The sequence below is a fragment of the Barbatula barbatula genome (genome assembly GCF_947034865.1).
Source record: "Barbatula barbatula genome assembly, chromosome: 25".
NCBI classification, from domain to species: domain Eukaryota; kingdom Metazoa; phylum Chordata; class Actinopteri; order Cypriniformes; family Nemacheilidae; genus Barbatula; species Barbatula barbatula.
The window spans coordinates 16,337,704-16,359,086 of NC_136788.1; the positions used below are offsets into that span (position 1 = coordinate 16,337,704).

Sequence of the window (21,383 nt, forward strand, 5' to 3'; positions counted from 1 at the left end):
CACCCATGATGGATTTCCCAGGAGTGAGTCTATGGAAAAAGAACATTTGAAAATGTAGATTTACTTGGACTTAGAAACAAGGAATATACTGCTTTACATAACTCAAAACATGCTGTCTGTCTATGTTCACTGCTTTGATGGTTTGGTTTGGTTTGGTTTGGTTTGGACTAGACTGACATTGATCTGGTTTATGAGTGAGTGACCCTCAGTTATGTGTTATTAAACACAAATAGAAATACAGAAAATTCATTCAAGGGAGGAAAACGTAACATCAGGAAGTGAGTTTTAGCACTATAATAAACACCATGAACCTGATTTCAGAGTATATTTTATATCTAATGTAATAAACTGCTGATATTGAAGCAGCAACAATAGAAAACCGAGTGAGATTTCTATAGTAAGTAATCCTATAGACTAAATATAGATATTAATATTGCCAAGGACAGAAAATATATCACGTCAAATTGTCTTTTTTAAATTAATGCTTGTACATCAAAGTCTATTATTCGATCTGATATTCTTGTCAAGAGTAACCGGTAAGACAAACAAAAAGCTTCAGTCAATTTCTATTCATGTTTTGTTGTAATGAATGTCAACTTCAGTTTAAGTCTCTTCTAGGAATACATTATTTTGCTATAGTTACTGTTAACTTTCAAACTAAACTTTTTAAGTTTTGGTGGAGTTCAAACAAATGTCTTTATTACTGTACAGTGATTATCAAGAGGTGAATGTGTATTTTAGGTTAAAAAAGGCATGTTTTGAGTTTTGGTCATTTGTTGTTACGCAGATCTGGCAACCTGATACCAATAGATGTCGCTGTTTATTCTCTCAAACAGGCTCCAGCTCCACCACAGGATAGTTTAGATTCATTTAATTTTCTTTAATAATAGCCAAACATTATCAGATCTGCTTGACACATTCATCATGTGTTTTTATTCTGTTATCTTTCACTGAATTTCCATAAACCGCGATTGTGCGTGTTCGGCGTGTGAAACACGGAAGAGGTTTTGAAGTGGCAGGTGGGAAAGTGAAAGAAGTTGAAAGATGAAACAAGTTTTGCCACATCATGTTCCAAGCTGTGTTCAGTGATATCCGTGATATATAAGCAGCAGATTTCAGGTCCTCTGAGGAAAGAGTTTTGAAGAAGGTAAGTGATTTACACATCATGCCTTTAAAAACCTTTAATGATCATATCAGTAGAGAAAGTAGTCACATGTTCAAACTAACTTTATATGACCGAGCAGATTGAAAAGTCAGTACTTTATTGAAGGAGATTCTGCTTCTGAAATCTTGTTGTTTAGGTTGTGCTTTACAGTTTTGTCTAATGCTTTATCATAATAAGTAATATACTGTATAATATAATAATACACGCTGAAACAAACAATATTGGAAGTAATAATCCAATACAACAATTTAACCATAAAAGTTATAATGAAAAGAATGGTTTATTGTCATACATTTCCTGTGTTGCGCAAGAAGTAAACGACGAGTCCAAAAGAGTCCTGATTGATTTTTAACCCCACAAAACACAAATATAAGACCAACAAAAGATTTAGAACTGAATCAAATCGATGGGCAAACTTTTTTGGGTCTTTTCTTTGTTTTATCTTCCTCATCATGCTCTACAGATTAGAAAATATATTTCAATGGATCTTTAAAGGGGTCGTTTGACGCTTTAGATGTAATACAATGTGTAAACACGATTTAAAGTTTAAAAACGCTGTTTTGCAGATTCTTTACAAAGCTCATCGCTCTGAAAAGCGAGGCGTGCTATGATTGGCCAGTTCACTAGTGCGTAGTGATTTTCCACAGTATTGACGTCATATGAACTGGAAATGGGAGGTTCATGTAAAAATGAAATACAACATAAGACGGTTTTACCACAAATCATAGTTAGACTATAGAAAAACCATTGTACATTTTCATACGGGCTTATTTAAAGTGCAAAAGTTATATGTTTTTTTTGTAATATGCTTTCAAGTGAATTGTTTGATTTATGAAATAGTGCAAGAGTTTTCATCCAGTGTTACTTTAATGAAGAGATCTTAAAGAAAGATTTATAAATTTGGCTGACTTTTGCAAATAATTGTTTAAAGGGATACTTCTCCCAAAAATGAAAAATCTGTCATAATTTACTCACATTCGAGTCGTTGCTAATTTGTTTAAATGTCTCCATTCTGATGAACACAGAGAACGATATTTGGAAGAAGGCTTATGACAGATTTTGCCCCCCATTGACTACCATTCTTGACTGATCGTTCATGTTGTTTATGTAGGACATTCTCAAAATGTTCTTGCGTGTTCAAAATTGGAGGGAGGCCAGTCAAAGTAAATCTTGAAATTTATTGATCAGAAGATTAAAAATTACAACAGCTGTTGGGTCAGTTGGCTCAGAACAAAGGCTCAACCAACGCCCAGTTTTACAATTCTGGATATATTTATAGTATTTGTCGCCGGGTCTCTCTTCGTGCCTTTGAGTGACGTGTTGTCTGGTATTCGTCCAATCAGCTCTTAGTCCATTGTTCTCCGAGTTTCTGCAAAACATCAAATGACAACCCACACACCCCAATTCTGCCCAGTAACAACATAGTTTAAAAGGTCAGACAATGGAATATGTGTGTGTACATTTTCTCCTTTTTTGGCGTTTCACAGTTGCATGCATATATTCTGAGACCTCAGCTGTTCTTCTGCTACTTCCCCTTTTGCATGCTCTCGAAACCCATGCCTTCCTCTCGGAGTACAAACAGTATCAACTCTTAAGTTTTGCTTGATTTCACCCTCATACTAATTATATTTTCAAGCATTGCAAGCAAGTATTAATAAGAAAACATATCAAATGTAATAGCACTTCTAAAACACATTAAAATATTCTTCATTTACGAACGAGAAGTAGAACGAGAAGTCCCTCAATTCCTAAGCGTAGATCTCTCTTGTTCAGACTCAAAACACCGGCTCGCTCGTTCAGTTCATTCGACCAATCATATGCTCTGTCAAAGCTCACACTTAAACGCTATTGGCTCGTGCTTTAGACACTTTTTTTAAGGCAAGATGCTCGTTCACGAACGTAACATCACTAGTGAGAGTTGGCAACCCTGCTGATGTGTTTCTTATTGTCAGTTTTCAGTATGGAGTCAATAGGAGTGAATGTGATTGAAGCAGCCGCTCTTGGGAGACCCTTTCAGCTGGGTATGCTCTACGACTGCAGGAATGACGCTCTGGTACCAGGTACAACATTACAAATATATCTTTACTAAACCCTGATGAGTAATATATGTTTCAGACAATGTGTTATAGAGCAGACAAGTTTCATTACGATGTCATGTGCATTAACATAAACTGCATTCATAGAGAAAGGTTGACGTTCTCCAGTAGTTTTCTTTGAGTTCTTTTACACGATGATGATTTCATAATCACACAGAGTTTCCAACATCTAGCCTACAGTACATAAGTCAATAAACTGAAAATAATACAAATATTGTACTGTAAATGATTGATAGCCCCAATAAATATAGTTGAAAATAATGTTTACTGGAGAAATTCAGAAGTGAAAGCTTTATGTATCTTTATGTATTTATGCATGTTTGTTTGATGTGTTTAATATATTTAGATACCCTACAGTATTTTTACTAAATAAGTTTGAAGTTATGAAACAGTGATTTTGTCCTTCAGGAATCACATTGTGGAATCAAGAGAAGCTCCAGCAGTGGATTCTATCACGTCCCCAAATTAATACAGATTTTAAAGTTACAGCTTCAGACTCGATTGAAGAAAAATCAGATTTATTTAAAATTGACGGCTCTTTGAAATTGAGTCTGTTGGGTGGATTGATCAACGCAACAGGAGCAGCCAAATATCTCGATGACGCCAAGAAGTCTTTCATTCAGCAGAGACTGACTTTACATTATCATTCAACTTCTATCTTTAAAGAACTGACCATGAACCATTTAGCATCTGAAAATATAGCTCACCACGATGTCTTGGATCATGACACAGCAACACATGTGGTGACGGCGGTGCTGTATGGAGCGGACGCCTGCTTTCTGTTTGATAGAGAGGTTTCTTCAGACGAGAACAAAACCACAGTAGAAGGAGAAGTGAAGGCAGCGTTTGACAAACTCAAATTGATTTCCGTAGATGTGAACACAAATCTAAACATGACTGACGTTCAGAGGAAAGCACTGGAAAGGTTCACGGTCACATTCTACGGTGATTTTCAGTTACTGTCTAATCCCACCTCTTTTGAAGACGCAATGAAGGTTTTCGCCGAACTTCCGAAACTGTTGAAAGAAAACAGAGATCTTGCAGTACCACTGAGAGTTTGGCTGTATCCTCTGTGCAAACTTCACTCAAAAGCTTCAAAACTTCTTAAAGAAATCAGCATTGATCTGATCAGTGACATAGAATCAACATTAGAGAGTTTAAATACAACTGAGATGAAATGCTGTGATCTTCTGAAAGATTCACCTGCTTTAGCTTTCCCTGCATTTCACAATCAAGTGAACGACATGAAGAAGAACTGTTACACGTACAAGCTGAGACTCATGAAGAAACTTGGTGCTCTGTTGCCTCAAATCCGTGGCGATAAGATACAAGACTCTGAACTGAATGATCTTCTTACGGATCACAATGAATCTCCATTCAGAAGAAGAGACCTGAAAGACTGGCTGAAGGAGAGAGAGAGAGAGTCAGAGGTCATGAAAACATTACTCAGACAGCTGAAGGATTCTGGTGCGACGGTAGAAAACAACCTACAGGCAATCTTGATGGATCTTGATGTTAGAATTGTGGTCAGTTACACGTTCACATCATTGGACTTGTCAGATGTGCTTCTTTCGAAACAAGAAGCTTACCTTAAATCTTCAAGGATGGAAAACTCCAATGGCAATGACCCTGAGTCTAAGAAGAACTTGTCTTGGCTCACTCCTGCCATCCATAAGACCATGAGGAACAACCTGGAGATATTTAAGAACTTGATTGATTCAAAATATCTTAAACCAGCCAAGTTCATTGTGTCATCAAAAGAAATGGAGGATCAACCAGGTTCCTGCATTCTCCTGTATGAAAATGGATGTGTTGAAGGTGTTTGCTTCACCCCTCCATCTAAACCTGCTCCTCCAATCACAGCAGAGGTCAAGGGTGACAGTGTGATTGTAAATGTGCCGCCTTCAACATGTCCCGCTACAGAGGAACTGAAGATACTGTACAAAATAAAACACAAGCAGGACTGGACATATCTACCTGTGCTGAACAGCCAAGATACTGTAACACTGACTGATCTGAGATCAGGCTCTGAGTATGAGATTAAATGTGCAGCGGTGGGGAAACTCGATTACACCACTGAATCAGATGTCATCACGGTTATCAGTAAGTTCTATCTTTTATCTATCATCAAAATAAACCAGAATAAAGTGCTTGTGAGTCTAAAGTTAGTTAAAATATAGCTTAAAGCAGGTGTTTTTATACGGAACAAACAAATCAATCATTAAGACACCAGTTCACATGGTCCTTTAATCAGAATTTCGACACGTAAGGCAGTCATTCCAGTTTTTCCACTCCATGAGCAACAGAGACATTCAACAGTAATGTGAAATACGTATTAAAAACAGGGTTATATAATTTAATATTAGGTACAAGTTCAACTTAAATACAATTAGTATTGGATTGTTTTAAAATGAAAATGAACTTTTCCTTACTCGAGGTCTGATAACAATATTTTTGTTATATTGACCAGTTTGTCAAGTTTTCATCTTCATGAGGATAACTTTTGAGAAATGCTGATATTGCTTAACATGAAAGTGAATTCTTACTCAAGCTGTCAGTCACAAAAATTCTTGTAAGACGTATTGGTGTTATTTTTCACAGATGACTCACAGAGAGCTTCAGAAATCACTCGAAGCCTAGCAGAAATGCTCGTAAAGGACCTCAAGCCAATCTCAACTGTAGAAGACACAGGATTTGTCGCTCTTGTCAAGACTCTTGAGCCACGATACCAAATCCCTAGACGTGAACAGATGAAGGATACAATAATGCAAATGTATGACGACTGTAAAGCCAATGTTATGGCAATAATAGAAAAGACAAACGGTGTGACTCTTAAGATAGAGATGTGGACCTTAAGATCCACAGAGAAATATTTGACTGTGTCGTGTCATTTTATTAACAACTGGCAAATGCAGCAATTTGTGTTGGAAACCATCAGTTTGACTGCACAACGCACAGATGACGACATTGGTTTGGAGCTAAAGAGAATAACTGGTGAATGGGGCATAACTGATAAGATAATAGTGTCAGACGGTGCCGAAATTGTGGACTCTGCGGTACGTAAGGCTGGTTGGAGGTATATCACCTCTCTTACCCAGCAGCTGAACTGGGTGGTCAAAACAGCAACAGAGGCTTGTTCTGAAGTCAGTCAAATGCTGGAAGTTTGTGAGAATATTGTTTCCTTTTTAAAAGAAAGCCCAGAAGCCACAGAGATGCTTAAACAACTGAAAGTGCCAGAGATTGAACTGTTTATTTCAGATGATAAGAGGTGGGATTCAGTGTTTCGCATGTTGAAAAAACTTTATGAACAGAGGGAAGCAGTTAACTATGTCCTCTTTCAACTTGGGGAAAAAGATCTGTGCATTACAGAAAGAGTGATATCTTCTATACGCTTAACTCTTAATGCATTAGGACCTTTTGAACAGGCAAGACATAAACTATTAGCAGAAAACAATACATCTCTCTCTAGAGTGATTCCCATTTTTTCAGATTATTTTAAAGCAACTGACAATCAAGATAACGCTCTTACCAGAGAACTGAGAGAACGATGCCAGAGCAGATTCCTCTCTCTTTCTCACATGACCTTCCTTGACATAAGATATAAATGTTTTGAGTATTTCAACAAAGACGTTATAGAAAATGTGAAAAAAGAACTTTTATCAAGAGCGCAGTACATTCACCTGCCCAATTCAGCTCCTGCGCCACCACCATCCACCTCAGCTTGTCCTTCTGACTCTCAGGTTCTGTCAGTCAAACACCAACCTTCTACAGGCAATGATTTACAAACTGAATTGTGTCGCTATGAAAAGGAAGAGGCTATTCCTTCTGACCAAAATCCATTAGATTGGTGGAAAAACCATGAAGAAACCTTCCCATCCCTCAGCCAACTTGCAAAAAGATATCTTGGAATTCTTGGAGCAAAATCTGTACCTGCTGATAGAATATTTTTAGAAGCAGGAGAGTTTATGTGGAAGAAAAGAGACAGACTTGAGGAAGATATTGACATTTTCTTGTTCCTTCACCAAAATCTCCAATAGGAGAAGTGAAGTTTTTCTGTGACTGTTGTGTTTCATTTGATTGTTTTTTGTTGAATGTTTAGTCATTGCTTATAGATAAAAATACATCATAAAACATAATATGGTCTGTAACCATGTGTTTTAACTTCAAGAATCACAGTGTATTGGATGAGATTTTATTTGAATTGATATTAGTTTTGGAAGTAGGCCTACTTGCAATAATATCAAATAACGAGATGATGAGAAGCAGCATGTTTTAAAAGCGTGTTTTATTCATCTTTATGACAAAGATTGAACCTTTTAAGCGGAATAGCCATTGATATTCACTATGTAAGCATGAGCAATTTGCAACTGTATCAACCCTGAGTTTTTATGAACATATCTGCAATATAATTCGTGTTCACACATGATACTGTATCTGTAAAATACAAAGATTATCATTAAAATATATCCGGAGTAACTCTGAGCTCTTCTCTTTGAATCACAAGAACTGTTTTTACTTTCTTTTATCATTTTTATCTTCTCTAGTAAGCAAACACATACTGAGAAATATAAATGCAATATATAAGTATTATGAGAACAATATAGAACAAATATATAAATTCTCATACAAATAAATGTGGTTTCAATAGAAACTTTCCTCTCCAAAAATAGAATTAAGTAGCATAAATAGAGTATTCATGCAAATGTATTCATGATGTACTACATTTTGCCTGTTGACTTAAACGGATGCACAAGACAATTATTTAGTTAGAATGTAATGAATGAAACTAAAGGTTGTTGTTTTGTTCATATTATACGGTCACCATATACTGGAAACTACAAACATCTGTCAATGCCATGTCAGATAACAGATTAAAGCCTACACTCTTAAAAAGAAAGATGCTTCACGGTGCCACACGAAGAACCTTTTTAAATGGTTCCATAAAGAAGCTTTAACATCCAAAGAATCTTTCTGTATCTCAAAAGGTTCAATGTGGTGAAAAAAAGGTTATAAAATGTGAAGAAAGAGATGGTTCTTTAAAGTTTTGATATGTTAACGGTACAAACTATCTTCACGGAACACAATCCTAACTTAATATCCTAATGTTTTTTGGCATAAAGGAGAAATGTATAATTTTGACCCATTACAGTGTATTTTTGGCAACTAAAATGTATATATTTACTAGAACGATCTTGCTTGTTCTATAAACATAATGCACTGTGCTGTGTTTTACCTTTTCTGATTGTCTTATTTTCCCCTGTAAAGCTGCTTTGGAAAAATGCACATTATTAGCGATACGTAAATAAAATAGAATTGAATTCCGTGCCAGTTAAGACTGGTTTTGTTGTTCAGTGTCACAGACACCTTTATTGTAGGACGGACAAATAACAGCCAAAATCTCACAGTGTATGCTCGGCTTAAAGGAATACTTGAATGAATTCATGAATGATTGTGGCATTTATATAGTGCTTTATTGTGTATTGCTGTAAGCCCAAACCGCTTTACAATCATGTGAGGGGGGTCTCTCCTCAACCTGTCCTACATTTTTCAAAATATCTTCTTTTGTGTTTAACAGCACATAAAAAAAAGATAAAGTAATTTTATGGGAGTCATTGGGAGGTCAAATCTGTCTTATTATAAGCATTCTATCAAACATCTTTCTCTGTGTTCGTCAGAACAAAGACATTTATACAGATTGTTTGGGACAACTCGAAGGTGAGTAAATGATGACACATTTGGGTGAAGTATCCCTTTAAGCGAGACTAGCAGTCCCTTGCAGTTAGTGTAAATATGTGACCCAGTCTGTCAGCTAGTGATTTACTGTTTTCTACATAAAATCATCCTATAAAATGTAAAGAGTGTTCTGTGAAAACATCATCTTTAAACCTTAAATAATAACACTGAGTCAGTACATTTTTGAAAGCAAGCTCAGATGCTCATGCACTTTAGCCTGGTTTTCACTGGCAGGGTCACATATTTGTACACCCTACTAACACTCATGCATTGCTCACAAACGTAGCATTTCTACAGAACAACAATCCTCAAGTTTCTCTCCTTCTTATGGACTTCTTTATGGGGAAGAAACACATAATGCGTGATTTATTATTTTTTTCGTTTTAATAAGGAATCATCCTTGTAACAGCAGTGAGTGTTTATGACAAGACTTGTTAAGCATTTTACAAAGTCATCTGGCTCATCTCCTTCCGACCGCAGATTGAGGTTACAAGCCATGTTTTCCTCAGTTTCACAGTCAATACTCGCATCTTCCTCCTTCATGAACATCAACTTTTGCTACACAATAAAACACCTTTTGGTTTCATGGTTCAATCAATTTAAACAATAAAAAACAACGCAAAACATTGGTATTTTGAATTTGTGATATCAAAAACATTTCCACTATCTTGTGTCCCCCCCCACTTTTCAAACCAAAGTTACAAAGACCATATTTCGGTTACGCATTTTGGTTATCAGCCATATAAACATACACTCATCCGTTGGCTATTTTCAGTTGCTATTTAGTTATGCAATCATCTTAAATCTGAAAAAAGACTAAATGTAACTGCTCTATTTTCCTTTTACAGCTAATTTCAGTTCAAACTGATATCTTTATGAAGAAAGATATATGGAGATTGTGAAAGGAATGATGCAGAATGTGAGAGAAATTGAGAATAAAGGGGGACTGAGTGAACTTCTGAATCCATCGGAGTTGAATTGAACAAATCCAGGTGGGTTGCTCCCCGTATAGGACTTGATCCAATCTTGGTACCGAGACACCCTGGCGAACACATTGGGATATTTAGGGTCATCGCATATTTTTGTACCAAAACTCACAATACCGGACTGAATCCAACGGGAGCCGTTCTTATTGACAACTGGACCTCCAGAGTCTCCCTGTATCGACAAACATTCAGTATTTATAATATATCGGACAATATACAGTGAACAACCGTTACAGACATAAGTATGCAATAGTGTAGCCCAATAGTAAAAGTTTGCCGGCCATGTGTCCAACAATGAGTTTTTTCCTTAGGCCATCTTTCCTTTTTTTGCAGTAACAGTACAGTAAGTACTGCGCAGTAAGTACAGTGAGTATTTTTCTTATCGTAAGGCAGATTTTAGGTCTTATCGTAGGCTGTGTGACGATGATTATCTGCTGGAAGCTGATAAGCAGGCAACTCCTGTTCAGGACCAGCTTAAACCAGCTCAATCCATCTTCCTGTCTCAAAACATACCTAACCAGAATATGCGGTTTTATTCAACAGGGCGGTGTAAAAATAAAAGAAGTTCAGGGATATTTGTAATATTTTGCACAGCTTTTCACTTGTCAATTATGTACATTGGATTGATGTATTTAACCTTGTTGTGCTTGGAGTCGAAAATTCCAGGAAAATACAAGTATCGGATGGATCGGGACTAGGGATTGGCAGATACTCAAAACAAAATGTCTTTTTACTTACAAAACAATATCTGTCGCAGCCAAATGTTTGTTTGTCTATAAGTGACCTGTGAACTTTATACATAGTCCCTACTTCGCTAAGACTGATTTTACATGCATGTATTTGACAGGCGCTTTGGATAAGTGACGTAGGGCGTGTTCAGGCTTGACTTCTTTTTTGAAGCTGCTAGCGTCTGTTTTACATTGTAGTTCATATGGAGTGAACCGTGTTTTCCAAAAAACTTCGTGAGCGCTTTCTTAACCTCCAGCGCCGGTGTCTTTCTCTGAAGTTGAAAAAAGTTTTTGTGAAAAAAAACGTTTTCACAGCTGACCAAAGACAGAGACCTGTCGTTTCCACAACAACATGCGAGGAACATGATTGGTCGAGAAGGCTGAAGCTCAGAAAATGTGTATGTAAATTCAATTTCTGATTGAAATTCTAGCTAGAGATTAAAATGTGATTAGTTATTGCTGAGGCGCTCTCAGATTATAATTCAAATAGACTTCCGTTATTCTGCCTGTTTGTTTCTCTCGTCTTCGTGCACAGACGCTGCCTCCCAACTCATGACGTTCGGCTGCTATAGGCTCTTTTCACATGACGTCACGCATCTTCCGTTCTGCCGCGAAGCAGTGTATCGTTACTTCCGCTAGCGCCTCAGAATGGATTTAACCACCTTGCATAGCTAGCACAAATACGGCTAGATGACAAGTTGCTAACCACAAGATCAAAAGCTACATAAAGGCTTCAAATGCTTTGTTGAACAGAACCCGTTTGATTATGAAGGTAAGTGTTTTGTTTTTGCGTTAGCGAAGGTGCTAGGATAAGTACTCGAACAAGTGTTCTGTAAGTCAGTTACGTGACGAAATTTTAACATGCCTAATACTCAACACAGTAATAATCTTACCGATGTCTTGAACACTTGCATTTTCAGTCACTGTTTTTAAATTCTTGTGCGTCGGCAAAACGGAAGTTATGATACACTGCATTGTGAAATGGGCCTATTTGTAACCACCATAGTTTTTATTTACTAAAAAGTGCCTTTGTCTTGTCAAAAAAGAAGTCGAGTGTGAACACAGCATTTAGGTGCATTCCAGCCAGGTATGCATTTTGTTCGTATGTGTGCTTCCGGGGATCGAAACGTACGAATCCACGTACACATGAAACCGCACAAAACATCAAGGCTGAAGTTTCTGTGTAATCTCCTGCTGCCGGTAGAGGCGCTATTTTAAAAACGCTCAGTAAGGGAAAAACTATCTATACAGTCACATGGATAGGCTGTTTAATGCACGTATCCATACCGTATCTATATATTCATTCATAATATTCTTTTAGGAAAAAAGGAATTTGCTTATCCAATTTACTTATTTAAACAGATTTTTAAAACATTTTGTTGCAACATTACTTTTTTTATGTGCAGTATTAACTTAAATCATTCATGTGGTCCCAACTTGAATGGATTTTGTTGTCTTTATGTGTAGTTGTTAAAACTGCCAGATTTCTATTTCCCAGCATGCTTTGCATAAGACTGCATTTGAGAGTAATTTTCTCATGTTGAATTTCCTATTTCGTTGTTTTATGTGGAAGAGTTTGTTATATTTGTAGTTTTGTGGTTACTATTGTTCAGAAGAGCCTTGCCTTTGGTAGTGGAGAGTTAATTTTATTTACTTGAACTTAATATCTCTTTGTTAAAGATCAATGGCATTTTTTTCGGACATTAGCCAAAGGTTTGGAATTGTTGGGTATAAAAGTTCGCAATAGTTAAGTTTGTGACGTGGACTGAAAAGACAGGTGGGACTCACTAGCTCCAAAGTTTAAGAAAAAATGCCTTAATATTATGTATCTATGTGTCTGTTTATAAGTACTTAATCTGTTAAAAGACAATTCATAATCTCAGATACAGTAGGTGTGTGCATTTAACCTCATTCAATCACGGCAAATGACCTGTTACTACAATCAAAATAATAATGATACTGAGCTCATAATCGAAGTATTGTTTTCACATGAGGTCAAATTTAATCCACATATTGCCATAATCTCATTAGAATCACATTATGAGGGCGCGCGGAAACGTGGTCAATGTAAATCTACTTTAAATTCATCTGTTTTGTAAAACATACAAAAAAGTGAGACTTACCTGACATGCACTTTTCCCTCCCACATTTAGCAATCCAGCACAAATCATATTGCTTGTGATTCTTGATCCTTTATAAGCATTATTACAGTCAATGTTGTCCACAATTGGTATCATCACCTCCTGCAGTTTGTCAGCAGGCTGACCTGTGAAATGGATGAGAGGACACATTTCTAGCAAAGTTTTTGAGGTTAATTGTCATGAATCTGGTCCATGGACTTCCATCCGATGGCCTCCAGAGGTCACCCTTTCATTATATTGACTCTTACACCACACAGACTGTTACACATCACCGTCTATGCCATCCCATTTTGCTGTTGTTTAACCGTGCCTCATTTGTCTATGTTTTTGAATAAAGCTACGCATATGGATCTGCACGTCTCAAGTCGCTGTTACTCCGTTACAGATTTACCGTATTGCACGTATTCAGTTAATTGGCAAGCAAATGTAAACTCACCTCCAGTCTGCAGTGTACCAAATCCAGTGACCCAGGACTCTGTGCCTCCAGCAAACACACTTCCAGCAGCTGCCAGACACACTGGCCTAACATAATTCGTGAAATCCACAGCAGAGGAGAGCTGGACAAGTGCTATGTCATTGTCAAATACAGAACTGTTATAGTTAGGATGGTTGATGAATCGACTCACACTCCTTTTTGTCTCATGGGTGTTTAAGCCCGATTGACTCAAACGCCCAAAGTAGATCACAATGTTAGAAGCTTTGTACCTGTAAATAGAGTCTGCTTTCAGCCCACAATTATTCATCTACAAAGGCACTTGAGCTTTATTAAAGATTTCAACATACGTCTGGAAGCAGTGAGCTGCAGATAAAACCCAGTCTTTATTGATAAGACTCCCACCACAGAAATGGTACGAACTGACACCGAAATCGACACGAATGCTGACTTGCCATGGCCAAGCCCCTGCCACTGCATCCTCCCCTCCAATAATCTTTGTGTTGAGGGGGGATTGACCACATACTAATGAAAGAAAAGATGGCATGAGAATTCATTTTTTAAATGTCTCGCAGACTTAGAAGGAACAACACAGTGTTAAACTACAGGTTTATGGCCACATGGCCGTATGACAACTTACCATCTAACTGGCAGAGGGAACCTGTGTGGGCAGACAAATACAAAGGCATAGATTACAAATTTAAACCAGTAATTGATCACTATTTTAAAAGTATGAGATTTATGAAGAGACCAAAATACTAAACAAATCTACAAAAGCAATTTCAAGCATTTATCAACAATTTTTACAATCATGAGAACCATCAATTCAAGTGTGTCGTGTGTGTTTTTAATTGCTTGCCAGTTATTAAACAATCAAAACAAATGCTATTACACTTTCATCCATTGTTTTGTTTGTTTACCTGCTATGAAGAGAAGTATTGTTCCGGCAACACTCAAAGCTGTGTTAGACTTCATACTCATTTTGGTCTGTGATCTGACTGCCGTTTACCCAGCTGTCCATTTTCCAATTGAGATGTTAAGCAAGTGCTGAAGTTATTTGGCCCAACCCAATTTATAAAAATGAATGTTCGATATGTTCTTAACTTAAAATGCCTGGCGTTCCGTCTTTCCAGTCTTTTAATTGGAACAGGTAAAACCACAATGCGTCACGTTATATGAAATGACTTCCTCAAGGCAACAAGTGCTAGCACATTGATGAAAAAAGAGCTTGTCTGATTTAGCCTACTCATAATATTAGTTTTTCTCTACACAACAAACCTTTCTCTTCGAAATTTGATTTATTTGCTTTAACTTGACTGTTGAGTCTCCTAGATTAAATAGTATAGCACTAGCACTATTTCTTCGGCTTTGAAATGACTGAAACTGTAGTTAATAGTGTCTGAGACACAGCCAGGTGTTGAAGCCTTTCCATTACACGATCATCCAAATGCTAAAGATCATATATTTTACACAACTGTACCTTCTTTTAACCAAAGGGCTTGCATTTTTATTCTGGGGTGCTGGAGATCTCGATGAAAATGAGCGAAAGCTTTTTAGTCATTATAAAGGGAGTGCTCATGTGCGGTTTCTGTGCTTTATTTAATTCATTCAGAATGTGATAAAACTTGATCATCATGCAACTTAGACTTCTGGAGCAAACATTCGCCACTCATTACATATACTGCCATGTAAAGTCAAAAGGCAGGAACTTCTCTCTTGGTCCAAAATATGTTATTTACATTTTTGGGAATGTAAATAATTCATGCCCTCCTTAAAAATGAGAGAGTTGCAACGTTACTTGACCAATTTATTTATCAATCTTTAGTCACTATTGCTTGCACTGAGCTTTGTCCTTGAAATCACCTCTTATAGACTACATAGTACATGACAATTATTAATAAATTAATAATTGAATAAAAACCTATTGACAGGCGACAAAATCTTCCTTTAGGGTTAAATAGTAGCTGTATTTCTGGGGTGGCAGTGAAGTGCAAAACAACAAATCACAAAACTAAAAACAAATCTTAAAGCAAAATAAAAAACCCAAAATCAAAATGACAAATCTGAAAACACAATAACAAATCTAAAAACAAAATAGCAAATCATAAAACACGACAACAATTCGGGAAACTAAATAACAAGTCAGAAACCATATCGACAAATCAGTCAAACCGGAAAAGGTAAGTATTTTGTTGGAATGGGTAAGCTAGCTTGTTTTCGGGCTTGTGGATGTGGTTTTGGACTTGTTTTGTTTTCAGAATTGTTGTTGTGTTTTAAGATTTGCTATCCTGTTTTTAGATTTGATATTGCGGCTTCAAATTTGTCATTTTGATTTAGGATTTTTTTATTTTGCTTCTAGATTTGTTTTTAGTTTTGCAATTTTGTTGTTTTGTTTTGCACATCTCGGCCACGGTAATTTCAGTAGATGTCACTAGCTACCTTTTTTATCATCATCTTTATGCTCATACAGGCCGCAGCTCTTGCTATTTGGATGCCCAAAAGCACTGTGCATGTGAAGACATCACTAGAGGGCGTATGGGTTCTGTGAAGAGATAATTAAAAGCTGGTTGATCTTCATTCCAAGAAAGAAGGGGTTCCCCGATCGCTCAAGCGATGTTCAGATTGTTAAACTTTATGATTTGGCTTTGCTCTTTTGTTTTGAATTTAATGTTTTACTTTATAATAAATCTATTTCCAATATACTTAAGTTCACGTTTGGCCTCCCCATTCAGTTTACTGTCATGATTCTGCTGCATCATGTCATGTTTCTCTTAGTTTAGTGGCAGGATCATGACAGAACCTCATGTTTAATGTGGAGAGAGGCAATTATTGTTATGTCATACATACACTCTCTCTGGTCTCATCTCTGTTCCCATCCTCTCGTTACCCTCGTTATTGATTAATGCCCTTCACCTGTTCCCCTCTTGATTTGCGCCCTTATTTAATGCCCTTGTGTCTTCTGTCTTGTGCTGGTTCATTGTGGTTTGTGTTGTGAGTTCCTGTGTTATGTTAGTTTAGTCATGTGTAGTTTGTCAAAGAGTTAATTTAAGTTTTGTTTCAGTGTAGTTAGTCTTAGTCCTGTCATGTTATGTATCCATGTTTTGTTATGTTACCCCACGTGGGTCTTTGTTTTGTTATTAAATTATCTGTTAACCCCTCGTTACCCGCTGTCTGCACCTGGGTCCTCTCTCCGTGTCTCACCACTCGAGAATCATGACAGTTACCCTACTTTGAGCCGAGTAGTCGAGTAGTTCGTATTTTGGTAAAGAAAGTGCACATAGGCTACCCAGGTTTCTCACATATTCAGTGGCAGCCCCGCCTCTGTTCTGTTTGTCATCAGTGTGCAGTCCACAGGTATTATTCAACACGCTATTTGTATGCATCTCATCTGTAAGTCGCTTTGGATAAAAGCATCTGCTAAATGTAAATGGAAATGTGAATCTATTCCGTGCAGGAACAACAAAAATGCTCATTCAATCCACATTTAGATTCAGTTGCATTTGGAAATCAATGACATTGGGTAAGCAATTGTTCATCGGTTTGTTCAAAGTCGTTTATGTAGCGTCTAAATTTTGGTTTAATGTCAGATTCAAGGATCAGGCGTGTTTCTCTGTTTCTCCTGGCATGTTTACTTACTTCAGCATATTTGGTAAGTGTTTACCGAATTATATATATTTCATCCTGATAATTGTTTTAAAAATATATTTGCTTAAAATTGTATAACATTATAAATGATATGTTGGTGTAATAATAGCTATATTTTCATTTCCGAATGTACTCGCAATCATTTAAACGTGCACATATAGATTTATAGATTCATTTTAGTTATGTATGACAAAGAGTGACATTGTCTAAACCAACTACTACTCTACTCTTTAAACGTACGGTCTTCTCCTTGGCATTTAATATTCTTTGACCTGTGTATGCGATGTTGAACCTTACCCAATTTACACCGTGTTTTTTATAATCTACAGTATGTTTTATTTCTTCGAATTGTATTGAGCTGTGTTGCATACCCTGTTCAGCACTTTGGTTGTTTTAAATGTTCTGTATAAATAAATGTTGTATCTTTTTGTATTCATCTTACTTTTATCACATCAATCTACACTCCATACACCGTAATGACGAAAAAACTGCTTTGAAACAAAAACCCTGGATTGCATTTTAGCACTTCCTGTTCCTTTGCCCCGAAGTCGATCGCTGCATCTGAAATCACCTACTTCCATACTATATAGTAGATGACAATGAGTATGAGTCATGAATAATATGTCCTAAAAACTGTAGGAGAGGATTGCTAAACGTGTACAAATTCAGTAGTTACTGTCACAGTATGCGATTTTGGACGAATGTTTTCTTTTTAATGGGTTTCTAATTTAATGCCTAAAATAAGGCTTTGTTAAGAAAAATTCTTTAATATTTGTATGTTTTATTCTATGATGTAAAACAGCAGTTATAATCTGCTTGTAAAATTTTTTAACTATCATTTGGACAAAATAGTTTAACAGCGGTTGATAACAGATATCAAACAGATATAAAATATATAACACATATCTCTATAAATAATATATAAATAAAATAAAACATTTAAATATCAGAAGGTTTGTTCTTCAACAGGGTGCACAGCTAAAATAATAATGTAAGATGGACAACTCTGTCAATGTCCTTGAGTTGTCCGGTCAGTGATTGGGCTTGAACCCAATTGAACATCTCTGTAGAATCCTGAATATGTCTGTATACTGATGGTCCTCATCCAACCTGGCAGAGTTTGAGAGGGTCTGTACTTTCCAGGTCTATATGATCTGATATGTGATGTGAAAATGCAGAAGAGCAAGTTTGCCAAAAGGCGTATAAAAACTTGTGTGGATAGCATCAACATGTTGTTGTCACACATCGCTTCATCGATGGTGGATGGAGTATAAGGACGCAAGATAACAAAATGTGAAGAAATAAAGAGGGTGTAAATACTTTGTGTAGGCACTGGAGCTCCTTCAGTTGTTTGGATGAAACTGAATGAATTTATTATGAATCTGCCGTGTTTTCTATCCTGATATCTTGTTTAGGTTTTCTGGAGATTTCCAACAGTGAGAAGATTTCATCCCCCCAGTCCTAAATCCGCTACCCCAAAAATTTCAGCACATGACATGGGTATCACTCAGGAGGAGTGGGTTAGACTTCAGAAGGCTTGTGACTGGCCCAGTACAGATGGAGAAATCACTCGGCTGGATCAGAGCACAAGTCCAGTCCACACAACGTTCTCTGTTGAGGGATTCAATGAGACGTACAAAGTGGGAGATACGATCCGCGTTACCATCACAGCCAGAGACCACAACAAGACCGTGAAATCATACGGAGGCGATTTCTTTCGTGCAAAGCTTTTGAATCTGCCCTTAAAGGTGTGTTTTTGAGTGCATTTCAGTTGTATCAAACTATAGCTTTCTATATTCACACTGTAAAGCACTGGTTCTTCTGTCGTTTGTTTATTGACTCAGCTCTATAAAATGTTGGACTTTAGGTCAAACAAGGACAAACCCAACCCTTAGGTTAGAAATTACTTATGCAAACCCAACCATTTGGTTATAAATGAACTTATGCAAACCCAACCATTGGGTTTGTCGATATTTGACCCAACGATGGGTTGAAATAACCAAACCTTTGTTTTACAGTGTAATGGAGTTAATAGTTATTAACGTTGTCATTTTGCATGTTCCTTAAGGCAGGTGTTTACGGAGAAGTTGTCGATCACCGTAATGGAACGTACACTGTTGATTTTCTGCTGGCCTGGGAAGGCCAAGCACAAGTGGATGTGTTTCTGATCATCTCCAGTGAAGGTGTGCATGTTCTTAACAAATACTTTGAGTCGAAGCCACACATCCGCTATCACGGTTACTTCGAAGGGCCAGGAGCCAACGGGGTCAAGATAGTTGAAAAAGTCGAATGTAATGTTAAATGGGGCTCGGCTCACGGACTCTGGAGTAAAGCAAACTGCTGCTGCGAGTTTAAGGATGTGCTGACGGGTTCGGTGTGGCAGTGTGAGAGACCGCGCAATCTTTCCTGCGACTACTGGGTGTATCACGAACAAGGTGAACATCAATTTCCAGCCACAGCTTTTGAGAGGAACCTTTTCTCAAGGTAAATGGAGTCCCGGGCAAGATAACGAATCAAATAAACATTTTGTTTTGTTCACATTGACTGCCATTTGTCTCAGGTGTCTCTGAAATGGCTTTTCAGCTCAAAACATGCAAATCATTTTACCACGAATAAGAATACACAAATGAAAGTATGCTTTTGTTTCTGTGTTTCTAAAGGCAAATAAGCAGCTGCCGTGAGCTTTTCACTGGTGCCAAAATCAGTTTTTATCTGTAACAGTGTCTGAAGATGTATATCTGCTACTCTTGTTTAAAGAGAAAACTGTTTTGAATGTTCCTCTTTCAACAGATATGTCAATAATTCACAGTATGTTGCAGTATATCTCTGTGAATGATCAGCTTATTAAAACAGAAAAATACTGTATTTTCACAGCATGTCACCTTAGAAATATAATAAAAATACACAAATGCAAACACATATTTTGATATAAACTAAGGAGGATTTTTATGACCTTTTATAACTCTGCTGTTTTTCCTCCACAGCGAATTAACAAATGTTGGTATTGCTGGAGAGTCGCACATTATTAATGTCCTTCCCGAAGCTACAGCCATTGGTGTGTTCAGAAGACAAATGTCAGACATTATTAAACATGTCATCATTTCCATTCAATAATCAAGTTGTTTCCTGATAGGTGAAATGGAAAAATGCAGGCCTGGTTTGAGCACACCAGTTCCTGCAGGATTCTATTTTCAAGATGTCTGGAAGTCTTTTGTATGTGACACTAGAAGGTTTAGTTCTCGGCAAATTAAATCTTGTCTTTCAAACAAGATTATTTATTTCTTGGGAGACTCTACCATGAGACAGTATTTTGAGTTTTTTGAAAGAAATGTGCCAGGTAGGTCATTTAATGTCTAATAATGAAAAATACTTTTGTGATATTTTGACATGTTTGAAAGTTGGGTTATAGCAATTTATTTGATTGTATATTAATTGTTTTAAATTAAAACTACTCAACGTTTATTGACTCTTTACGGAGGTTAAGTTTGGGCCGCATAACGTTTGTTTATGAAACCATATACATGTATAAAATCTTGTGTGTAGAGATTACTCACCCTAAAGTTTTTCCAAACCTGTATGAATATCTTTGTTCTGATGGACACAGAGAAAAACGTTTGGAAGACTGTTAGCAGCTGAGATTCCTGGGGTAGTCAAAAACGATATAAAGTCAAAGATGCCCTACAACTGTTTGCTTTCCTAAATACCTCAAAAAAATCTTCTTTTGGGTTTAAGAGGACAAAAAAATATAACATGTTTTCTTCAACTATGGCAGTCAACGGTGCCCCAGAAATTTCAGGTTTGGCTCAACTTGAGGATGAGTAATTCATGACAGAATTTCCATTTTTGGGTGGAGTATCCATTCAATACGACCGAATCAAGTGCATAGGTTTTCCCACACACACCTGCTGTTGTTTTACTCTAAAAGACCCTCACGTTTCCATTTGATCTTATTTAGATCTAAAAAGAATGAATCTTCACACTAATGATTGGACTGGACCACTGATGGCTGTGGAGTTAAAACACAACATCATTATGCACTGGAGGACACATGGTTTTCCTTTGCGATTTCCAAAAATGCCAGTCGCCAACCTGCATTACATCAGCAATGAAATGGATTATATAGCGGGTGGACGTGAAACAGTTGTTGTCTTCACATTATTTGCCCACATGGTTTTTCATCCCCTTACGTTATATATACATAGAGTGGCTAAAATTCGTCAAGCAGTGCTTCGACTACTGAAGCGTGCACCTGAGACTACCGTCATTATCAAGTCTGGGAACACGGGCTTAACACTGGTACAGTACACACACGCTGGTCTACATGTCTTTCCATTTTATTTCAGTTAGACAGATTTTGACCCCCATAGTATGAAAAATCTTCTGTTGAACACAAAATAGGACATTTTGAGCACTTTTAACTTGCATTGTATTTTTTCTAACTATGGTAGTCAACGGG

The 21,383-nt window shown here is 37.0% G+C and overlaps 3 protein-coding genes across 3 annotated transcripts; 2 read left to right on the plus strand and 1 right to left on the minus strand.

The window, feature by feature from the left end:
* The first annotated feature begins 808 nt into the window (after positions 1-808).
* Positions 809-7,740, plus strand: LOC306890939 (uncharacterized protein). Its single transcript, XM_079450958.1, has 4 exons — positions 809-1,147; positions 3,118-3,225; positions 3,670-5,364; positions 5,863-7,740. The coding sequence occupies exons 2-4, from the start codon at positions 3,126-3,128 to the stop codon at positions 7,296-7,298; spliced, it is 3,231 nt and encodes a 1,076-aa protein (XP_079307084.1). The 5' UTR covers positions 809-1,147; positions 3,118-3,125; the 3' UTR covers positions 7,299-7,740.
* A 1,639-nt stretch (positions 7,741-9,379) lies between these two features.
* LOC306890183 (chymotrypsinogen A-like) lies at positions 9,380-14,311 on the minus strand. Its single transcript, XM_079449738.1, has 6 exons — positions 14,203-14,311; positions 13,923-13,943; positions 13,633-13,807; positions 13,286-13,554; positions 12,832-12,974; positions 9,380-10,152 (listed from the first exon to the last, which is right to left on the minus strand). The coding sequence occupies exons 1-6, from the start codon at positions 14,261-14,263 to the stop codon at positions 9,868-9,870; spliced, it is 954 nt and encodes a 317-aa protein (XP_079305864.1). The 5' UTR covers positions 14,264-14,311; the 3' UTR covers positions 9,380-9,867.
* On the plus strand, positions 11,366-20,520 carry LOC306890181 (NXPE family member 4-like). The gene is made up of 5 exons (XM_079449736.1): positions 11,366-11,480; positions 18,343-18,675; positions 18,996-19,411; positions 19,912-19,982; positions 20,061-20,520. The coding sequence occupies exons 1-5, from the start codon at positions 11,475-11,477 to the stop codon at positions 20,282-20,284; spliced, it is 1,050 nt and encodes a 349-aa protein (XP_079305862.1). The 5' UTR covers positions 11,366-11,474; the 3' UTR covers positions 20,285-20,520.
* The last annotated feature ends 863 nt before the right edge of the window (positions 20,521-21,383 follow it).

Excerpts from the sequence above, each read along its gene's own strand:
- LOC306890939 (XM_079450958.1), top strand. The coding sequence starts at position 3,126 with ATGGAGTCAATAGGAGTGAATGTGATTGAAGCAGCCGCTCTTGGGAGA. Across the intron at positions 3,226-3,669 it reads GAATGACGCTCTGGTACCAG|GAATCACATTGTGGAATCAA; the intron begins GTACAACATTAC and ends TTTGTCCTTCAG. Across the intron at positions 5,365-5,862 it reads AGATGTCATCACGGTTATCA|ATGACTCACAGAGAGCTTCA; the intron begins GTAAGTTCTATC and ends TATTTTTCACAG.
- LOC306890181 (XM_079449736.1), top strand. Across the intron at positions 19,412-19,911 it reads GAGAGGAACCTTTTCTCAAG|CGAATTAACAAATGTTGGTA; the intron begins GTAAATGGAGTC and ends TTTCCTCCACAG. Across the intron at positions 19,983-20,060 it reads TCCCGAAGCTACAGCCATTG|GTGAAATGGAAAAATGCAGG; the intron begins GTGTGTTCAGAA and ends GTTTCCTGATAG.
- LOC306890183 (XM_079449738.1), bottom strand. The coding sequence starts at position 14,263 with ATGAGTATGAAGTCTAACACAGCTTTGAGTGTTGCCGGAACAATACTT. Across the intron at positions 13,808-13,922 it reads TTCCCTCTGCCAGTTAGATG|TATGTGGTCAATCCCCCCTC; the intron begins GTAAGTTGTCAT and ends TTCTTTCATTAG. Across the intron at positions 12,975-13,285 it reads TGGTACACTGCAGACTGGAG|GTCAGCCTGCTGACAAACTG; the intron begins GTGAGTTTACAT and ends TCCATTTCACAG.